The sequence below is a fragment of the Nansenia antarctica genome, assembly GCF_963989245.1.
Source record: "Nansenia antarctica genome assembly, chromosome: 13".
NCBI classification, from domain to species: domain Eukaryota; kingdom Metazoa; phylum Chordata; class Actinopteri; order Argentiniformes; family Microstomatidae; genus Nansenia; species Nansenia antarctica.
In genome coordinates this window covers 24,679,047-24,701,994 of record NC_137683.1, presented here as the reverse complement: position 1 = coordinate 24,701,994, position 22,948 = coordinate 24,679,047, and the positions used below count along the sequence as shown (strand labels likewise).

Below are 22,948 nucleotides of genomic sequence, written 5' to 3'. Positions count from 1 at the left end.
TTGTCGAAGTCACTGCACTCATTGAACCAGTGCTCGCTGGGGCAGTACGGACATGGCGGTGGACCTCTCCGTCCCTTTTGAGGGGGTTGAGAGGAATCCTTTCCCTCAGGTCGGGCTTTCCTCTCTCTCCGAGGCTCCTCCTCCGTGTGCAGCACTCCTACTGTGCGTCCTCTGTTCGAGCTCGGCCGGTCCCAGCGGTCTCCCTTCTCCCTCTCCTTCTTCGGCTCAGCGTAACCCATGGCGTCTACGTTGGTGTCATGCACTTCCTCCAGTAGGAACTCCGCGAAGGCAGCCATGCTCAGACCCAACTTCCCGGGGTTACGAACGCGCTGCTGTCGCCGGAACCTCTCCTGCCGGAAACGTGGGATCTTGCGGAGCAGCCGCTCTACGTTGGAGGTGCTGTTGATCTCGCTGGCGCCAGCTGGGCCCTGCGTCTTCAGCATCCCAACCAAGGTGTGCACGCGGAGCGCGAAGTCATCCAGCGCCCGGTCATCCTTGATGGGGGCCTGCTGTTCGAGGGCTTGCAGTTCAGCAAGGGCGTGGTTCCAGGGACGACCGTAGCGGGCATCCAAGTCAGCGAGCGCTCTGGTGTAAGGTGTCGGTGCGGAGGCATGGGCCAGTACCATGTTGTGGGCTCTGGGGTTCCTCACATGCTGAAGGAGAATCGCATATTTGTAGGACTCTGAGCAGGAGTTGTCCAAGAGCGTGTCTAGGCAGATGCGTAGCTCCACATACTGGCTCCTGTCCTCGTCCTTGAAGAAGGGGAACTTGGGTCCCTCCACCTGGGGGAACATCCTGTAGTGGATCATCGGTGCTGGAGTGACGATCTGGGTGTCCGGCCTGCATGCATTTTGGTGCACTGGAGGACCCAGGGGTGTGCTACGCTCTTGGGGGATGGCTCCCCTCCCGGGCAGCGACGCTGGCTCCCTCTGGGCCGCGTAGCGGTCGGGTCCCTGGTCCTCTTCCTTCCAGGTGGTCAGCTGGGCCTGTAGTTGGACAGTCATGGCGGGGGTCATGGAGCCATCGGCGGGGGGTTCAGGAGATGGCACTCGAGAGGGCCGTGCGGATGATGCTCTGGAGCTACGGGCCGACGGAGTTCTGCTGATGCACACGTCGCGCATGGTCTGCATCATTTCCTCCATCTTCTCTGCGTGCAGTTGCTCTCTCGCCATCTGCCTCTCCGCCGCGCGTTCCGCCCCCTCCATCTGGAGGCGCTCGCGCTCGTACTGGATGCGTTCCCTCTCTAACGCCTCCTGGCGCTGCCTCTCCGCCGCACGTTCCGCTCCGTTCATCTGGAGGCGTTCCCTCTCGGACGCCTCCTGGCGCTGTCTCTCCGTCTGGAGGCGGTCGCGCTCCATCTGGAAGCGTTCACGTTCTAGCGCCTCCTGGCGCTGTCTCTCCGCCACGCGTTCCGCTCCGTTCATCTGGAGGCGTTCGCGTTCTAGCGCCTCCTGGCGCTGGAGGCGTTCACGCTCGAACTGGAGTCGTTCCCGCTCTAACGCCGTCTCGGCCTGTTGGCGCTCCCGCTCTAACGCCATCTCGGCCTGTTGGCGCTCCCGCTCTAACGCCATCTCGGCCTGTTGGCGCATACATTCGGACAGCGCGGCACTACTCCCTCTGGAGTGCAGGCTATCCGCCCCAGAGGCAGAACTGCCCACGGAAGCCCTGGACCGGTAGGAAGCCACTGAGCGGCAGGAGCTAGGTCTCGAGCGCGCCGTACTGGGAGGCAGATCGTTAAGGCTGAGGCCCTCCCTCTTCCGCCCGCAGGCGCTGTCGGACCGGGCCTCTCCTTCCTGTTCTTCCGTTTCCACGGCAAAACCCTGCGGTTCTGCCATCTCATCCTCAGGCTGGTGCTCTTTGAGGGCTGTCTCAGTGCTAGCCACCCGCGCGCCGGCGGACACCTCGGCCTCTCCGACCACTGTATCCCGTGGAGTGCGCTCCTCGCTACCACTCAGTGAGCTTTCGAGCTCAAGCTCATACTCCTGTAACCTCGGAGGCAACCGCGGGACTCGCTGTGGTCGTGGCTCTGGCTCAGGGGGCGGAGAAGGGGGGGTAACTGTCTGGTCTGGTTGGCTGCGCTCAGCCATGCTATCACTACACTACCGATCCGGCTCGAAGGACCAATTGTAACCAGGGAGTAGCTGAAAAGGACTGTATAATTTAGGAAGGGGCTGGTTATCTAACTAATGGAGCTAAATAGGCAGTATAGGAGGATACAGGCAGGGGGCGCCAGCAAACCGTTAGACTAGCAGTTAATGTCGTTAGCATTAGCAAGGGAACTAGCATTAGCATTAGCCTTCAAACAACTAGCATTAGCATTGGAGCTACAAACAACTAGCATTAGCATTGGAGCTACAAACAACTAGCATTAGCATTGGAGCTACAAACAACTAACACACGGTATTACATATGAACAACACATTTATTACACATGACGGTTGTATACATCCCCATATATACATTCCCTCCCGGCCGGCCACACACACACTCAATCACTCACTGATAGTCTCTGGCCTGAACAGGCTGATAGTCCAGGGCTGTGGTGCGCGTTGAGGCCTGGTTGAATGGCATGTGCGTCGATGAAGTTTAGCCGACGAAAGGGGGGGGGACGTAGCAACACGGAGGGAAAGGGCCGTCTTCGTGGTCTACCACGAGGTGAAGGGCCCAAGTCCCGTGGTCCGCGTCGAAGCTCCGCTGGAGTCAGTGTTTGGTCGCAGTCCGCTCGTGGAGGCGACGATGATGTCCAGCTGGCGTCTCGCTTGGTCCAACGTTGAACAGCCGGCTGCTGGCGAGGCGGTCCAACGGGAACACAACTAAACGGGCTACAGTGGTACACTCGATAATCACTTTTGGTGGTCCGCTTCAGCACGGGGTGCGTGTTACGGAATCCGCCATCTTCGATTGACTTCGTTGCTTTCTCTCGTTCTGCTTCTCTCTCGTTCTGCTTCTCTCTCGTTCTGCTTCTCCTCACACACTGACTCGCGGACTACTTCCGTTTCTTATATAGGCACCACCGAACGTAGCATCCGGGTCACGGACACACCCCGGATACTACGTCATCAAACATATGCATAAACATTACAAGAATAATACATACACTTCCTAAAACGTACAGAAATAGTATAGAAAATAACAAAGAAATAACTGGGGAAAAATAGGGCTGGTTTGGGGAAACTAAACTGGCACTAAACTGTGGGCCTTCACAACAGTCACGTTGGATAAAGGCGTCTGCTAAATGCCAAAACAAATGTAAATGTAAATGAATGGAATCATTCCATTCCATGCAATGGAATCAACCTGTCCTCCCATTCCTACCTCCACCAGCCTCCTCTGATGTGCAAACAGGCTCCTTCGTTGTAGCAGCATTAGGTGAATATGTCCCCATAAGCTAGTTTTGGACCAGTTTTGTGTTGTGGATTTGGAGAGTTGAAGCAGATCCTAGACCTGTACCTAGTAGGCAATTTTACACACTGGAGCCAAGAGCCAAATATAACACTCTGGTGTGGTGCTGCCCTCTAGTGGACATATCTATTATTTCCTCACAAGCTTCCTTTCCTCATTGCATCCTTTAAATGACAAAATAATTAAATTAAGATTATAAAAACCCATCCTTTTAATATTGCATTTAAGTTACAAAATAATTAAATTAAGATTATAGAATGATTAAAGCACATTGAGCTGCAACGTTTGTAGGAAAAGCGCTCTACAAATAAAGTTATTATTATTATTATTATTATTTACAGTTACAATTTGTTCAATTGCTAACACACTCAAATTACACATAATGCACAATTATTGAAACTGACACTCCGTGAGCAAAACCTCAGCTCAAGTCTCCAAAACTCAAAACACATGTTCTGCTTTGCACCCAATTTGCAATGTTGCTTCTTGCAACACACTGCACACGGTTCTCTACATACATCAATTATTACACCTGGATTTATTTTCATATACTCTTTCCATTTCAACATCATTGATCATCATTTTAACTTGATTACTGGTTTGCCGATTACCAAATATAATAAACTTTGTTTTGCCTAAATTCTATGATAACTTAATAATAATAATAATAATAATATCAAACCATTTCCAAGACTTTCAATTCTCTTTCCACCGTATTCAGAAGCCTTCCAAACCTTTCCCGGAGCAATATGAATTAGTGTCATCAGCAAATAAAACAATTTTAAACAATGTAGACACTTAACAGATATAATTTATATACAGTATAAACAGTTTGGGGCCTTGCACAGAACCTTGTGAAACCCCACAAGTATCATTCAACAAATCAGATTCAACTTTATTTATTTGTACATATTGATCAAGGTAACTTCTCATTGGCATCTAATCTCTTACATATGCAAAGAGTAACATTTCCATGATAGATGAGGTGTCAGTTCTACTCATGGGCGAAATTAGTTTATGTTCAACTGGAAAAGGTAGTGATCATAGAATGTTATGTTTTGACTCTGCTGGGAGTTCATTAAAACTGCTTGATTGAGAGATACATTTCCTCCCAATTTCTGTATTCACTCTCAGGCCTGCCGGCTGGTACGCTCCCTCTGCATGGCCCTGGTTTCTCCTGCTGGACCGGCACCAAAAAGGACGTTCCCTGACCGGGAATCGAACCCGGGCCGCGGCGGTGAGAGCGCCGAATCCTAACCACTAGACCACCAGGGAGGTGTGGGTGTAGACCGAAAGTCCGAAAAATTAAATTTCAGAATAAAAGTCCGGAAAATAAAATGTTAGAATAAAAGTCAGAAAAATAAAATTTCTGAATAAAAGTCTGGAAAATTAAATTTCTGAATAAAAGTCAGAACAATTTAATTTCTGAATAAAAGTCCGAGAGAGAGTACTCAGAGTACCGTTCCAGCAGAGGACAGGATGGAAAAGCGGAGAGAAGATGCAAAAAAACTGTTAATCTAGAAAAGATGCATAAACACATGGAGTAACAATAGAGAGTAAGAATAAGGAGTAATACTATTACTGTAAAAGTAGTCACCTGAGGCGTGGTGGTTTCCCGGGAGATGACCAGAGCTCCATGAGACAGGCCAGGGACACAGAGGCAGATACCGCCCCACAGCAGCAGCACGCTCCACACTCCAGACACGACCATCCTGCAGCTAAAAACTGACTTCACTGCCCGGAAAACAGCTGTAGTCGACTCTGACCTACTGCTCAATATGAGTGTGTGTGTGTGTGTGTGTGTGTGTGTGTGTGTGTGTGTGTGTGTGTGTGTGTGACTGTGTTCTTTATACAGGAGGAATGTCCAGCAGAGCAGAGCAGACCTCAGGACGGCATGAGGCCCTGAAGTGTGTGTTGGTACTTGTACACCTCTAGGGATGTGGAATAATAATAATAATAGTAATAACAACAATAGTTGTTATATTGCCATGCAATCAACTTGTCAGTCAATTGTTGGAATTTTTAGTCAGCAATTAGGGGTTAAGTGCCTTGCTCAAGAGCACATGCCACTTTACTCCTGAGAAAGTGGATCAAACCAGCGACAAGGGAGAGATTCAGAGGGTGAGATCATTAGAGATTCAGAGGGTGAGAGGGTGTATTATTAGGCCTGCTGGGGGGTATTTCATCAAAATAAGCCTAGATTTTCCTTTAGCGACGTTGATGGAATGCTCCCCTGAAGTGAGGGATTGTGCAGCTGTTTATGATGAGGTCCAAACCAACAGCTGAGGGGGCAGGACGCCTCACAGCTTACAGTAATATGATGCAATAGGGGTCTAGCCTACCCCCACACCTCCCTGGTGGTCTAGTGGTTAGGATTCGGCGCTCTCACCGCCGCGGCCCGGGTTCGATTCCCGGTCAGGGAACGTCCCTTTTGGTGCCCCTCCAGCAGGAGAAACCAGGGACATTCAGAGGGAGTGTAGCAGCCAGCAGTATAGGGGTCTAGCCTACACCCACACCTCCCTGGTGGTCTAGTGGTTAGGATTCGGCGCTCTCACCGCCGCGGCCCGGGTTCGATTCCCGGTCAGGGAACGTCCCTTTTGGTGCCCCTCCAGCAGGAGAAACAAGGGTCATGCAGAGGGAGCGTACCAGCCGGCAGGCCTGAGAGTGAATACAGAAATTGGAAGGAAATGTATCAATCAATCAATCAATCAAGTAAACTTCACTCATGTACAAGGTACTGGAGTGAAGTCTAAAGATTCCTCTGACACTACTTCAAGACTGAATGAGATGAAGTGGGACTGTACTTGCGCTTTTCCATTGACCAGACCGGTACGGCTCAGCACGGCACGCATTTGAAAAGTTCGGCATGGTACGGGTAGGATACGTTCTCCATTATACACAACAGACCAGGAACGAGCGGGGACAGTAGGAGGAGTTAAGTGTCATAAGAGCACTTCACTTTAATAAGTGCCGGTATACAGCTCAACGGGGGGAAATGCGATAAGAATTATGTCAAAATGCAGCACTATCATGCACAGATCAGCCTTAAAACATGTAACGTTAGATATATAACATTAGACAGAGAGCAATGTATTTCTACGGAAAGGCTGTGCTTGACGCTCCCATTGGACTGAAGGCGGGGCTCATACAATCTCTGCGTTTGTTATAGATACGAGTGCTCCGGTGTCTTGCTGGTAGTCAAATATATGTATTTATACAGCATATGGATGTTACGTGCCTGTTACTTGCCGCTTTCAGTTCTAGTAGATCTAGTAGTTCTAGTAGATCGAACAACCAGGGAAACGCCGACATGTGTTAAAGGGAGCAAGACTTGAATCTACCGGCATTTGGCTCATGAGTGAACGGCGAAAACGCCTGGTCGGCACAGCTTGGGAAACTATAAGGGAACTATGTGTGAAAGAGGCTTAAATGTTGAAATAACAGTAATACCATGTTCATTGATAAAATGACATAAGGGATGAAAAGGGGGGATGGCAGTTTTAGAAGGGGGATGATGAAGCGAGCTGGACTGAGGAAAGGGTCTAGCATAGGCACAGCACATCACTGCATTGATTGCATGGCAATATAACAATTATTGTTGTTATTATTATTCCACATCCCTAGAGGTGCACAAGTACACACACTTCAGGGCCTCATGCCGTCCTGAGGTCTGCTCTGCTGGACATTCCTCCAGTATAAAGAACACAGTCATACACACACACACACACACACACACACACACACACACACACACACATGCGCGCACACACACACACACACACACACACACACACACACACACACACACTCTCTGTCCCTCCTCCTGCATATTGAGCAGTAGGTCAGAGTCGACTACAGCTGTTTTCCGGGCAGTGAAGTCAGTTTCTAGCTGCAGGATGGTCGTGTCTGGAGTGTGGAGCGTGCTGCTGCTGTGGGGCGGTATCTACCTCTGTGTCCCTGGCCTGTCTCATGGAGCTCTGGTCATCTCCCGGGAAACCACCACGCCTCAGGTGACTACTTTTACAGTAATAGTATTACTCCTTATTCTTACTCTCTATTGTTACTCCATGTGTTTATGCATCTTTTCTAGATTAACAGTTTTTTAGCATCTTCTCTCCGCTTTTCCATCCTGTCCTCTGCTGCTGCTGCCCCTCCTCCTCACTGATCTGTGTTCATTTCCTCGGTTAGGATCCTTGTAGTCCCCTGTCTCTACTCCATCGCCGCTCTGCTCTAACTCCTGTTCGTCATACTGGGTTTCATTCCTGTTGCTACCTCTGTCCATTGATCATCGGCTCTCAGAGACCTCTGACACCTTCAGTGACACTGTGGAGACAGACATAAATACATATATATGTTATTATGTCTGTCTCCACATTGTCACTGAAGGTGTATATACTGTATATGTATATGTTACGGTACATGTGGGAATACGGTACATGTGGTACAGGGAAAACTAGGGTTAGGGTTAGGTGCTAGGGTGCTACGGTTAGGGTTAGGGTTAGGATTAGGATTAGGGGTAGGGTTAAGGTTAGGGTTAGGGTTAGGGTTAGGGTTAGACATGCCAGAATGTACCAAGTCACCCTAGCACCTAACCCTAACCCTAGTTTTCCCACATGTACCGTATTCCCACATGTACCGTAACATATATACAGTATGTGTTTCATTGAAGTGTGTAATCAGTTGCAAAAATGTTGTATGACATAGATTTACAATGACTGTGTACCTACTACCTACCTATGCTTTTGTTTATTCCAGAACTCTGATGGTGGTACAAGGTTACTGAAGGTACTGTAGTTGCCTAATGTGGATACAAACACAATCACAAACTGATTAAAACCGGATTCATACTACAGACATCATCTCCTGATCCGCCCCCTTGATGATTCGAACTTTGTTTATGCCCAAAAAAACTACTAGGCCATGGTTAAGTCAATTTGAGAGTCTAAAGTCTTCAGTCAGAATCAATTGTTACCTAAGCGAATCTCTTACACATGCAAAGAGTAACATTTCCATGAAAGTTGAGGTGTGTTATAGTTCTACTACATGCAGAAATGTTTGTAAGACAACTAACTTTCATAACAAGTATGAATGAATGAATGAATGAATGGTCTTTATTGTCATTAATACAGTACAGGTACCATACCACGTAATTTGGGAGGGGGGGCTCCCCTGGTGCTAGGAAAAAAAATACTAAAAACAAGAAGGGAAAAGAGCTGGTTTACATAAATAAAGGCTATATACACTATCCACTATACTATACTATACAAATAAAACACTGTGCTGTATATATGCTGTATCTACTTTTATAAAGTGTGTATATCTATTTTTAGAAACTAAAACTAAACCGTATACAATTTTGTTTACAGAAAAGAAGTACAAACAATGTTGAGGTAAGGAAGTCTACATTCTGTTGGGTAATGATGATGATGATGATGATGATGATGATGAAGATGATGATGATGATGAAGATGATGATGATGCATCATTAACTTCATGAAGAAGACTTTGTACCTCAGACTGACACGCCCACATTGACTCATGAGAGCTTCACTTCACTTCATGAGAGCACAGCAGTAACCCCCCAAAGTCAATATAACCCTACTGCCCAGTATCCAGCCAATACTAGACCTGACTGTGAATTCTCAAACCTAAATACTATAAGACTTCTTAGAATAGGTCATCCTAGCTGTATCAGCGGATATATCCTTTAGTGGACATCTAGCTCTTTCCAAACTCTCAATCCCGCCAGTGAGCTATTATGCATGGTCTCGGAAAAAAATGCTCAGTTAAACCTGGCTGCTAAACTTCAACTGTTTGATGTGGGCTTCCCTTAGGGAAAGCAAAATCAGCCTTACGAGGAGACAGTTTGAGTGTAAAGGAATAGAGTAGAGTAGAATAGAATAGAATAGAATAGAATAGAATAGAATAGAATAGAATAGAATGGAATAGAATAGAATAGAATAGAATAGAATAGAATAGAATAGAATAGAGTAGAATAGAATAGAATAGAATAGAATAGAATAGAATAGAATAGAGTAGAGTATAATAGAATAGAATAGAGTAGAATAGAATAGAATAGAATAGAATAGAATATGATAGAATAGAATAGAATAGGATAGAATAGAATAGAATAGAATAAAATAGAATAGAATAGGATAGAATAGAATAGAATAGAATAGAATAGAATAGGATAGAATAGGATAGAATAGAATAGAATAGAATAGAGTAGAATAGAATAGAATAGAATAGACACAATGCCCACATTGGTTCTCCTTTTCTCCCTGCTGACTTTGAAGGGAAGAAAACAAAGAAACCTTCTGGTCTCTGGGTGAATATGTTGGAAATCCCTTAGTGAATATGTGTCTCATTTACTTTGTACAATAGAGGATGGCGTATATGTTGATGTAATAAAGGTGTGAGGAGTGTCAGTGTCATCATTTCCTTTAGAAGTCGGTAAACTCGTATAAAACTGGTCATCCTAAAAGGCATGAATGGAAGCATACTAGACGTGCCTGTAAATTCTTAATCATAAATACTACAAATCTCTTCTAGATTATGTAATATTAGCTGTATCTATGATAAAAAAATAAATAAATGTAAAACCTCTTGCTCTATCCAAACTCCCAATCTAGACAGAGAGCTATTATGCATGGTCTCTCAATGCATGATGATCATTCACTTACATCTGTTCGCTGCACTATAATGACAAATGTTGTTTTCCGGGAATTCAGGGAATATTCTCTGATATAAATGTATATGCAAAGTTAAAATCTGAGTTTCCTGTTTACTGCCACTGACTTACAGAGGCCCTATGAAGTTCCATAGAGTCCCTTCCAAAGTTACATGGAAGCCCTAACATTGGTTACATACACTCCTTTACTCTCTCTCTCTCTGGGGGACAGGTGGAGGTGTACAGTGTCCAGGTGGACTGTAAGGTGGCTTCTCGCTTCGCTCACACAGTCATGACCTCCAGAGCTCTGAACAAGGCCAACTCTTCTCAGGAAGTCTTCTTCGAGGTGGACCTGCCCAAGACAGCCTTCATCACCAACTTCAGCATGTCAGTCAGCAGCCATCTCAAAGTTGGCAAAATAAACTCTGTGTGTGTGTGTGTGTGTGTGTGTGTGTGTGTGTGTGTGTGTGTGTGTGCGTGTGCGTGTGTGTTTGTGTTTTCTTCACTTGAATAACTATTGTCTTTATGTCTCAGGGAGATTGAAGGACAGTCGTACATTGGTGAGGTGAAGGGGAAGGAACAAGCCAAGAAGCAGTATGAGAAAGCTGTGTCCACAGGGCAGACTGCTGGACTGGTCAAGTAAGTCACTCACGGGGCGCTTAGGTGGCGTAGCGGGTTAAGCGTTGACCATGTAACCGCAGGGTCCCCGGTTCGATTCCGGCCGGGGACAAATCCTGCATGTCATCTTTCACCCATCCTTCCTCTCATAATCTATACTGTATCTGTCAAATAAAATGGAAAATATGAGTGGGACTGCCCCACTCAGAAAAAATTACTTAAAAAAAAAAGAAAAGGTAAGCCATTCAAGTGGCCTTGGGTGGTCCAGTGGTCTAGCACCACGGTCTACAATACACACATGTGCCCATGTCGGCATGGGTTCGAATCCGGTCCATGCCCTGTTCACATACCAATGAAAAATATAAATACGAATGGGACTGCCCCACTCAGAAAAAATATCTTTAAAAAAGTCAATCAGAGCAATAAGAAGAAGGAACCCTGGCAGGCCAACCACAGTCTGTAAGTCACAGCCACTGAGTTTGTGAGGATCCTGAACACTGTTTTTTTGTTTTTTTTCTGTGCTCTAGAGCATCTGGAAGGAAGATGGAGAAGTTTTCTGTGTCTGTGAACATCGCAGCCAATAGCAACGTCACGTTCATTCTCACCTACGAGGAGCTGCTTCAGCGTAAACTGGGCCAGTACGAGATGTTGATCCGGGTCAAACCCAAACAGCTGGTCCAGCACTTTGAGGTCTGTAGACATATACAGTACACTGTTATTCTGTGTCTGTCTGTATAGGATCACCTATGCCTCTTTCCTAACAAACTCCCAACCTTGGAATATCCTGGGTTTAACTTTAGTCTCCACGAGGGGGTTCTCAGAGGAACTTTCCTGACTCTAAACTGAACTTGGACTCTAAACCTATGAATGAACAGAACGTGTTTCATCCTAGCTCAGTTGTCCCGTCTCATTCAGTTGTGTCTGTGTCTCTGGGATAGATCGTGGCAGACGTCTATGAACCCCAGGGCATTGCCTTCATAGACGCCTACGGAACCTTCATCTCCAACGACCTACTGCCCCTGGTGAAGAAGACTGTCACTGACACAAAGGTGATGCATGTGTTGTGTTGTGTTATGTTGTGTTGTGTTGTGTTGTGTGTGTATTGTATTGTAATGTGTTGTGTGTGTGTGTGTGTTGTGTGTGTGTGTGTTGTGTTGTGTTGTGTTGTCTGTGTAATGTATTGTGTTGTGTGTTTTGTGTTGTGTGTGTGTGTGTGTTGTGTTGTGTTGTGTTGTCTGTGTAATGTATTGTGTTGTGTGTATTGTGTGTGTGTTGTGTTGTGTTGTGTTGTCTGTGTAATGTATTGTATTGTGTGTGTATTGTATTGTATTGTATTGTCTTTCCCTCTCTCAGGCGCACATCTCCTTCTCTCCTACGTTGGAGGAGCAGAGGAAGTGTCCAGGTTGTGACGGCACGCTGATCGATGGAGATTTCCTAATCAAGTACGACGTGAAGCGGCCTGAGAGACTTGGGGATATCCAGGTCTGCCGTTTGGTTTAAACCCTCACGAGAATATACACTTTTCTTTGGTTTTGTTGCAAAATTCTAACAACTATTTGCTCATCTGTTGTGTTTGAATGTCAATTCTTTTGATGTCATTTTGTTATCATTTTGAATTTGTTAAATTATTTTTTATTTAGATAGTGAATGGGTATTTTGTTCACTACTTCGCTCCTCCGGACTTACCCCGAGTCCCAAAGAATGTGGTGTTTGTAATCGATAGAAGTGGATCAATGTCTGGTACCAAAATGAGACAGGTAAGAGATAAGCTTTGTGTGTGTCAAATCAAGTCAATTTAAATCAGATCAAATTGTATTTATCACTTACATAGCATAAAGCCGTAACTGACACAGTGAAATGCATCGGGATCTTGCTCCTCGCTCAACAACAATCAACAAGTCAACACTAAAAAGTAATAGAAGTGACAATAGAAGAAAAGTGACTGTGTGTGCGTGTGTGTGTGTACGTGTGTGTGTGTGTGTGTGTGTGTGTGTGTGTGTGTGTGTGTGTGTGTCTGTGTGTGTGTGTGTTTGCGTGTGTGTGTCTGTGTGTGTGTGTGTGTGTGTGTGTGTGTGTGTGTGTGTGTGTCTGTGTGTGTGTGTGTGTGTGTGTGTGTGTGTGTGTGTGTGTGTGTGTGTGTGTGTCTTTGCGTGCGTGCGTGTGTGTGTGTGTGTATGTGTGTGTGTGTGTGTGTGTGTGTGTGTGTGTGTGTGTGTGTGTGTGTGTGTGTGTGTCTGATGTCAAAAGAGCGCTTTTCTAACTCGGTGTCATTGACCAACAAGAACATTGCACCAATACAGGCGGGGTAGTAAATGGGAGTTTTCTGAGAATGTGCCAAGGGGTGTTCCGTATTCAAACAACTATGACGTTCCACGTTCAATATCATATATATCGTTCAATAAAATCTTTGGCAGTTGTCGCCTGTCGGGAATAATCACTTATACCACTAGTACACCCTATGTAGAAGTGGCCCTAGTAGTGTATATTCTCGCATTACTACATTCTGTAAGCCTAGAACATCGAATGACCGATGTTACATAAATCGACCACCTCCGCCCTCTGTGCAATTAAGAATTAATTCATGGAACTGTGAGACATTACACTTATGACACTTGTCCCCCAAAATAGTTTCATGATAAATAATTACGGTATATATTATATGAATGCTATATTACTCAATGTTTGCAATTATGATGAATTACTACTTCAGTGATGATTGCTATTCATGCTATACCCTTGTTCATCAAATTTGTGTAAATATTAGGCTACAGTGATGATGACGATGATGATGTCCATGTAGGCTACTTCAGAGCTACTTTAGATTTATTAATCTGTAGGCTACGACGTTGCTGAGGCTTACAGATGACATTGATTGTATCTGTAATTTTATATCACACTCATAAAGAAACATTTCTAAACAATGACGAACATTATTTACTTAACTGTAGACAGCACACACTTACATAGTGATCCCTTCTAGACACGGGAGGCTATGTTGTCCATCTTGAGTGACCTGCATGAGGATGACTACTTTGGCATGGTCAAATTTGACGACCACATCGAAACATGGAAGGCCTCTCTCGTCAAGGCCACGGAGAAAAACGTGGCTGATGCCAAGATGTTTGTCAAACATATAGACGACAGAGGAGGTGAGTCGTGTGCTGTTTATTATGTCATAATATGTTGACATAATCAAATTAATCCATCATCTTTCTATATACTGTGTGTGTGTGTTAGTATTTGTCAAATCGAAGTAGCTCAATTAAAGTATCTTGAAAACACATCTGTGACAGGAGGCTACTCCTGTCTGAATGCCTGCAAAACTCTTTTCGCTTTTCCTTCTTGTTTTCTACGCAGGCACTTATATAGACGAGGCTGTGCTGAGAGCTGTGGACATGCTGGTCAAAGACAGAGAAGACAACAAGCTCCCAGCGAGGAGCGTGTCCATGATTATCTTGCTGACTGATGGAATGCCGTCCCGAGGTTAGGTCTCCTATCCTACCCATGCTGAAGCAAAGTCATGAAAGTACTCTCAATAGAAGCATATGCTACTTGTTTTTTTCTACGTAATTTTTTCTGAGTGGGGCAGTGCCCATTCTATTGACAGATACAGTAGAGATTTTAGACAGGAAGAATGGGTGAGAGAGAGAGAGGAGGGATGACATGCAGGATATGTCCCCGGCCTTAATCGAACCAGGGACCCTGCAGTTACATGGTCAACGCTTAACCCGCTACGCCACCTAAGCACCGGCCTACTTGTTCTTTAATCAAATTGTGTGTGTCTGTGTGTGTGCTGGTGTATGTGTGTGTGTGTGTGTGTGTGCGTGTGCGCTGGTGTGTGTGCTGGTGTGTGTGTGTGTTTGTAAAAAAAAAAAAAATAGGTAGTCCAGCAGGGATCCAAGCGAGTGTCCGTGCTGCCATCAACGGGAGCCTGTCTCTGTTCTGTCTGGGCTTTGGCCTCGACGTGGAGTATTCCTTCCTGGACGTGATGTCCAGAGAGAACCAGGGAGTCGCCCGGAGAATCTACGAGGGTTCTGACGCTGTCCTCCAGCTGCAGGTTTGGACAGGCGCTGTTTACCCTACTAGGGGTAGTGGTGGTCTAGTGGATAGTGAGTTGGACTTTTGGTCAGAAGGTTGTGAGTTCAAATCCCGCCTGAAACCACACCACTACTAGTGTGCCCTTGAGTAAGCCACTTAGCCCTCAGTTATTCCAGGGGGAATGTCCCTGTAATTCCTAATTGTAAATTGCTTTGGATTAATAGTGTCTGCTAAATGGCAAAAAAAAAAAAAAATCCTGAAGTTTTGAAATGGTTTCTCTGCTTTTCACTGGTACTGGTGTCAGAGATGGGATAGCTACTCATAGCAACTCATTGCATGGAGTGTACAACGAATACGCTTTGTATGTGGCAATAAAAGTATCTTGTATCTTTTCACCAGGCTTTGTGTGTCTTTGTGTCTTTGCTGTGTTTCAGGGTTTCTATGAGGAAGTGGCCAACCCCCTCCTCTCTGAAGTAGACTTCCGTTACCCTGCTGAGGCGATCAACTCTCTGACCACCAACCACTTCACACAACTGTTCAACGGCTCGGAGATCGTGGTGGCTGGCCGGCTGAGTGACAACGACATAGACAACTTCATGGTGGAGGTGTTTGCACAAGGGGTGAGAGAGAGAGAGAGAGAGAGAGAGAGAGAGAGAGAGAGAGAGAGAGAGAGAGAGAGAGAGAGAGAGAGAGAGAGAGAGAGAAGAGAGAGAGAGAGATAGAGAAAGAGACTCTACATGTAACAAAGTCAACTCAAAACCCACCTGTTCAAACTGGCATACTCATACTCACTTTAATCTGTATCCTGTGTCCTTGTCACCTCCTGTTGTTCTTTTGTTTTGTTTTCTGTTGTTTCTTTTCTTTCTGTTAAGTTTTCACTGTATTTGACACTTTGTCACCTCCACTGTTTTTAACCTGACTGTATTTTACTGTGTATTGCCCTGTGAGGTGTCCTTTGGTGTTTTGAAAGGCGCCATACAAATAAAATGTATTTTTATTATTATTATTATTATTATTATTATTATTATTATTATTATTATTATTATTAACACAACACCCCTAACTAAGCAAAACAAAGGATAACTGAGGCACATAAAGACAGGTACTCTGTGACTCTAATATATAATGTGTGTCATGCTCTCCCCCTCCCCCAGTTTGAGGAAGACTTCCAGGTCCAAGGACAGGCCAGTGCCCAGGAATGGGGCGTTCTCTACCCTGAACAAGAGTACATCTTTGGGGACTTCACTGAACGCCTCTGGGCTTATCTCACCATCCAACAGCTACTGAAAAAGAGGTCAGTCTAGGCATGTGAACACCGTTAAAGTGTCAGCTCAAATGGATACGAAATGTATGACTCTAGATGGAAATGTATGACTCTAGATGGAAATGTATTACTCTAGATGGAAATGTATGACTCTAGAGGAAATGTATTACTCTAGATGGGGCTGGGCTGCATCATCCAGTTGGCGGCACCAAATTAGAGATGTTTAAATTAGAGCTTTAAGACCAAAGACAACGGTCCCCCAACCCCAGTCATTCCCTGTTGTTGTGTTTGGCTGTCAGAGAGCGTGGCACTGTAGAGGAGAAGGCCAACGCCACTGCCCAGGCTCTGGAGATGTCTCTGAGGTACAGCTTCGTCACCCCGCTCACCTCCATGGTTGTCACCAAGCCAGAGACAGAGGAACTCTTAATCGCAGACAAACTGACTGAGGGTAGGAGGATGTTAGACAGTCAGTAAGACTGCAGTGTTGATCAGTCGCTAACCCTAAGCATGGATAACTGTTTTGTGTGTGTGTGTGTGTGTGTGTGTGTGTGTGTGTGTGTGTGTGTCTGACTGTTTTCTCTCTGTGTTTTTCCACAGCACAAAGGGAGTTCTCAGAGAGATATGGTAAGTACCTGGCACTATCACAATGCATCTGACCACATTGCATGGAGATGAAGCTGTCTGTTATCTCTTGGTCTACACTGCTTAGTTCACCAGCTGCTACAACCTGCGGCTACAACCTGATGTTACAGAAAGCTGTTTCTTTTAGGTTACATCCCACACAACATCCCAACAAGGCAAAGTGCCAATCCTGGTGAGTCCTCCTTCTCTCCTTTGCGACGGTGCTGTTCTTTTGGCAATAGACTTTCTGTAACTGGTTTCCATTTTTCCCATCGGAGACGAAGCTGGTCTGTTGTCACTGGTCTACACTGCTCAGTTCACCGGCTTTTGGCTACGACTTGATGTTACAGAAATCTGTCTCTTTTAGGTTATTTTCATCAAGCCAGTTCGCCCACATATTTTGGTGAGTCCTCTTTTTCTCCGTTGCAACTGTGCTGTTCTTTGGGCAATAGACTTTCTGTAACTTGTTTCCCCACTGGATCTCCTGTGTTCTGGTTTTAAACCTACAGTGGACGGAGACCCCCATTTTATGATCGAGCTGCCAGAGCGGGAGGACGCACTGTGCTTCAACATTGACGACACACCCGGTACCATCTTCAACCTGCTGAGAGACCCGCAGTCAGGTGAGCCAACTGATACAACTACCGTAGTAGTTGAAGAAGTAGTAGTTGTAGAAGCAACAAGTATGCTCTTTTGGTATAGCCTATTTTATTCATTACTTTTCCTACCTTGAAAGTCATCTATAAGGGCGCTTAGGTGGCGTAGGGGGTTAAGCGTCGACCATGTAACTGCAGGGTCCCCGGTTCGATTCCGGACGGGGACATATCCTGCATGTCATCCCACCTATCTTTCCTGTCTAAATCTCTACTGTATCTGTCAATAAAATGAAAACTATTAGTGGGACTGCCCCACTCAGAAAAAATAACTTAAATCATCTATGGATGGTGGAGTGGAGTGGCAATGATACATGACACATGTTAAAGAAACAATAATCGGTAACACCCAAGCATAACATCTACTCAAAAGTAACATCCTAAACACGTTTTCATCCCCACTACCCCCCTGTACAGTTTCTCTATTGTAAATTGAAAAAATTAAATAATTCTTCCTTCTTCTAGCATTGGGACTGTCAATGGCCCCTGTCCTAGCCTAGATTTGTTTTTCTTATGATGACTGATGTATCGATTAGATTAGATTTGATCGAACTTTATTGTCATTGCAGAGTACAAGTAGGAGACAACGAAATGCAGGATTCACTTAGTTAGACAAATGCACTTGTCGTAAGTCGCTTTGGGTAAAGGCGTCTGATAAATGTCTAAAAGGTAAATGTAAAAACATAAACAACTGGTTTGAGCACCTCAACAATCCCATTTTTCATTTCAGGTATTGTGGTCAATGGCCAGACCATCGGGGATAAGAAGGTTGCCCCTGATGGTAAAATTAACACCTACTTTGGCCGTTTTGGGATCGTTCACCAGCGACTGGGGGTTAGACTGGAGGTGACCACCAATGACATCACTGTGTCTCAGGGTGGCAAACAGGCCAAGCTCTTCTGGTCCGACACCGGCTCCCTCAAAAGACTAAAGTGAGTGGTACAAAGCTGCAAAGTCGACTGATGATGAATGTTTTCTTGTTCCTTCTTCAATTACTTTCCGATAACCTTCAGGTATTTCAGTTTTGTAGTTCTGGCTTCCATTCTTCCAAGTCACTTTGTTTCCACTCTCACACGATTCACATGGATGACCTATTTTGAGGTAAAAACAGCTTATTTAGCAGAAAGGTGACAAGTTTGCACCCCTGTGGAATGACCTAATAAGTCACCACCAGCCCTAAGGTCTTGACTGTTTCTCTGACTCATTCATTCTATCGACCTCCCTCTCCTCGCTAAGCCTCCACTCCCTTCTTCTCGCTTCCCCTTCCTCCCTCTCCCGCAGTGTGGACCTACGGGTGGCCAAAGACCGCAGTCTGACCATCACCCTCGGAGACCCTCAGGTCCGGTTTGTGGTCCTCCTGCACAAGGTTTGGAAAGGGAACCCTTACCACCAGGCCTACCTGGGCTTCTACACCCTGGACAGCCACCTCCTCTCCCCGAGTGTGCATGGCCTGCTAGGTACAGTACTCCGCCACCAGAGGGCAGCGCAGGACAGGCTGTAACTAACACAGCCAGGTTACTTAATCTGCTTGGAAGTTCTCCATCCATACTTTTCTTGGAATCTTATGTATCTAATGTGTCGCCGTGCTACAGGTCAGTTTTACCATGGGGTGGAGTTTGAGGTGAGAGACCTGCGCCCAGGAGAGGTCCCGGAGAAACCAGACGCCACCATGCTTGTGAAGGGACAGGAGCTTAACGTGACACGGTAACTGTCACACACACATACAACACACACACACACACACACACACACACACACACACACACACACACACACACACACACACACACACACATACACACACACACACACACACAGTGGCGGTTCGTCATTCAGGGTTAGGCCCGGCCTCACCAGCAGATGGCGCAGCTGGCGAAAGGGGGAACAACCGTGGGAACCTCATAAATACATTTAAAAAGGTTTATTTTCAACAAAATCTATAATTGTATCTTAGTATCCTACCGTTTACAAATACAAATACATCAGTTTATTTTCCTTGAGTATGGAGTATGCGTGAATTTGCAGGTTTTTTTGCAGCTGACTCAGTACTACTGTTTTCTACAGTAGTGGGGGCCAGTCCTGTTCCTCTCTGTTAATGAAACGCTACGAGTGCGGAAAATGGTTGTGAGCATGCATGCTCTAAGGATGCCTCTCCGTTGAGTCAGAGGCAAACTCAAGGGGATGAGCTTCACTGCCCCCGCAGCCCCTAGTGGTTCAAAAAGGTGCTACAGTGCCTCATCTTTACCATTGCTTTCCTGTGGGTTCTGCTGCGTGCAAATTAGACTGGCAAAAGTAGTCACATAGTAAGTGGTCATACATAGATAAACAGAAAGCTAACATGTTGGAAATAGAAGCTGCATGATTGCACACAAACACACACACAGACACACACACACACACAGACACACACACACACACACACACACACACACACACACACACACACTTGTCATCATCAGTTCCCTCCTCCGTTTACAGGGGCTGGCAGAGAGACTTCAGATCAGATATGAAGAATGGAGAGAACATTCCGTGCTGGTTCATCCACAGCAACGGCACCGGACTCCTCGATGGAAAGCACACAGACTACATCGTGTCAGGGCTCTTCAAGACCATCTGAAACTAGTCAGGCTGTTCAATACACACACATGAATCACAGTTTCAACATGCTGTGTGTCCTATCATTGTGAATAATGAATGGTTAACATAGAATAGAACTGGAATGGTTTGAACAACAGCTCTCTAAATAGATCTGTTCAAATAAATGTGCCCACCACCACTTCATTCAATGTGTGTGATTATTCTCATGGAACTGCATGAGGCCATGTTTTGGCTTGGTGTGATTACTGGTGCGATTTGGTGCGATTTGACCACTGCATTGTGGCTGGGTTTGGAGAAGTGTGCATATTTGGAGGCATATGGCTTCTCTTGTAAGGCAGGTCTACTACAGTTCTCATCCACTAGACTAGACTGTGTTTAATAAAGCCAAACACTACAGAATGTGTTTCTGCATGCTAGTAAGTTTATCCAATCAATGAGTCTAAAGCCTATGATACACGGGGCAACTGGTTTGGGCGATATTGGCCCCGCAGTGAAATGAGGTAGGGAGAGCTGTCCATAGAAGCTACATGTGGAATTTGTCAACGTGTTTTGCCAGACTTGCCAGATGTTGAATTCCATTGAGGGGCCCAACATCATGTTCCTGTTTCATGTTCCTGTTTCTCCTGCTAGAGGGGCACCAAAAAGGACGTTCCCTGACCGGGAATCGAACCCGGGCCGCGGCGGTGAGAGCGCCGAATCCTAACCACTAGACCACCAGGGAGGTGTGGGTGTAGGTCAGACCCCTATGGCATCAGATTGCTTTGAGCTGTTGTGGAGGAGGGGAGAGAGATAATGTGAAGAAGTGTCCTGCTCCCTCAGCTGTTGGTTTGGACCACATCATAAACATGGGAAGACCCTCTACAGCTGCACAATCCCTCACGTCAGGCCTGATAATACACCCTGGAATACACCCCTACATAATACACCCTAAGAGCAATACAGAAAGAACCCAATAATACACCCTGTCAACATACATAAAACACCCTAACAATTGTTTTCCAAGAGTACTGGAAAGGGATGCTAATGTGTTCCCTCGTGAGTTTATTTTCATCTATGAGGCTGGGGTTTCAACCCCACAAAGACCAGGAGAAGGGGAAGGAACATCATTGATCACAGAGCCATTGGAGATGTTCCTGGCCAACGTGGCGGGCAACATCACAATGCCGCTGCCATCACACATACTAATGGTGTCCTCCACCGCCATGCCAACCTTGGTCCATACAACACAACCCACATTGTCACATTTTTGGACAGACTACACAACATTTTGGTACCGGCAGACCATAATGGATGATGCAGAGCAACACAGATATGTTGTAGTATGGGACAATATCAGCTTCCATTGTGTAGCCCTGGTCCAAAACGTGTATCTTGCTCCCACAATTTCTTGTTCAATACCTTCCACCCTACTCTCTATTCCTCAATCCAACTGAAGGTCTTTTCGGCATGGCGTTGGAAGTTGTATGAGCGTCAGCACTATGTGCGCCTCTTCTGCAGGCAATGGAAGAGGCATGTGATGATATTGACATGGGTGCTATCCAGGGCTGGATAAGACACTCAAGGCACTTCCTCTCTCGATGTCTAGCCAGGGAAGACATTGCCGGAAGATATTTTTTTGTTTTTTCTTATGTTGCACTGATTTGTTGTGGAGAAAAATAAAAAGGTTTTGTTTCAACAGTATGTTTGTGTTTCTGCACTTCTGTAGACTTGAACAATCTCTCACTGCAGAGTTCTCTACATACAGAACTGTTTTATTATGACAAAGCCCACCAAAGATGAAAGAACATCACTGAACATTTCACCCACAATGGCATCATAAGTGGTCATTTCCACAGGACCAGTAAGAAGAGAGCAGGAAAGATCATCGCTGATCCTTCCCACGCCAGTCACCACCTCTTCCAAAGACCTCCATCCGGAAAAAAGGTTCCGGTCTATCAAGACCAAAACCTTGCGTCACCTGAAAAGTTCCTTCCCCATGGCAGTGGGCCTCACAAACAAGCCCACCTCTCACTGACTCTGGGACTTCCACTCACCCCCCCCACCCTCCTCTGTCACACACACACACACACACACACACACACACACACACACACACAGCCTACATAATTATTGTTCTATTGCCCCTTTTGCCATTGTCTTTTTAAACTATTTTTGCATATATTGTTGTTTTTTATGTCCTATGCACCACCAAGTCAATTTCCTGTATGTGCAAATATACTTAATAAAATGAATTCTGATTCTGTGTATGATGTGTATGAGGCTTGATGGGGGGAGGGGGTTAATTATTGATATTCAAACATCCTGATTCTTTTTTTCTCCACCAAGGAAAAATGTCCAGGAAAAATGCTGTCATGCTTTACATGGGATGCAGTTATGTAACAGTGCACTATGCACTAACTAACTATGCACTATGCACTAACCTAAGCAATGTGTAACACCAGAGAACATCCTAAAAGTCAAGTCGTCAGGTCAAGTCAGGTTCATTTATATAGCACATTTACAACGACAAACAGCCGACCAAAGTGCTTAACAGATAAAACACTAGTAAAAACTCAGGTCAAAGGCCAGGGAGAAGAGGTAGCCTACGTTTTGGCAAAGGTTTTAAAAGGGCTGGATATCCATAAATCACCCCAGGTTGTCCGCACTCCAAGGTTATCTTTTTATTATAATCTTCTTCTTCTTTTTTTTATCACAAATAAAATACAATACAAACAATAACAACAAATACAACACAAAACAGCAGAAAAACAACCCCCTCCCCCCCCTGGGATCCAGGCCATCCACCCCGCCTGGCGGTTATTCTAAGACCTTTGGAGGTTTACTGGGATCGAGTTCGCACTCCCACGTTAACTGGACATGACACCACTTGACCAAACAGGTGTCAGGTGCTGGATGGAGTGAAGGCAAGGTCACTGATCCCACCACAACATAGCCTATATGGAATACTGTCACTTCCCACTGGGAAACAGGGAAAATGTAATGTACCCCCCCCCCCCCCCTACTTTCACTTTGTGAGGTCTCTTGCTTAAACTTTCTGATTTTCTGGAAAACTATTTTTAACTGCAGACTCTTTCGGTCAAGCCA

At 45.5% G+C, this 22,948-nt stretch overlaps 2 protein-coding genes across 2 annotated transcripts in view; one reads left to right on the top strand and one right to left on the bottom strand.

Moving 5' to 3' along the window:
* rell1 (RELT like 1) overlaps positions 1-5,130 on the bottom strand; it is a 34,095-nt gene extending 28,965 nt beyond the window's left edge. The window contains exon 1 of the mRNA XM_080543879.1: positions 5,000-5,130. The gene's annotated coding sequence lies outside the window, so the exon portion shown is untranslated. The remainder of the gene's footprint in view (positions 1-4,999) is intronic.
* Positions 5,131-7,260: 2,130 nt separating this feature from the next.
* On the top strand, positions 7,261-20,047 carry LOC308169568 (inter-alpha-trypsin inhibitor heavy chain H3-like). The gene is made up of 23 exons (XM_080544249.1): positions 7,261-7,412; positions 8,158-8,187; positions 8,769-8,792; positions 10,305-10,459; positions 10,607-10,711; positions 11,218-11,380; positions 11,629-11,739; positions 12,044-12,172; positions 12,331-12,447; positions 13,671-13,839; positions 14,048-14,173; positions 14,572-14,747; positions 15,163-15,348; positions 15,883-16,022; positions 16,292-16,440; positions 16,590-16,616; positions 16,762-16,806; positions 16,981-17,016; positions 17,123-17,236; positions 17,997-18,198; positions 18,548-18,723; positions 18,859-18,970; positions 19,745-20,047. Exons 1-23 carry the CDS (start codon positions 7,299-7,301, stop codon positions 19,881-19,883), a joined length of 2,745 nt encoding a protein of 914 aa, XP_080400375.1. The 5' UTR covers positions 7,261-7,298; the 3' UTR covers positions 19,884-20,047.
* The last annotated feature ends 2,901 nt before the right edge of the window (positions 20,048-22,948 follow it).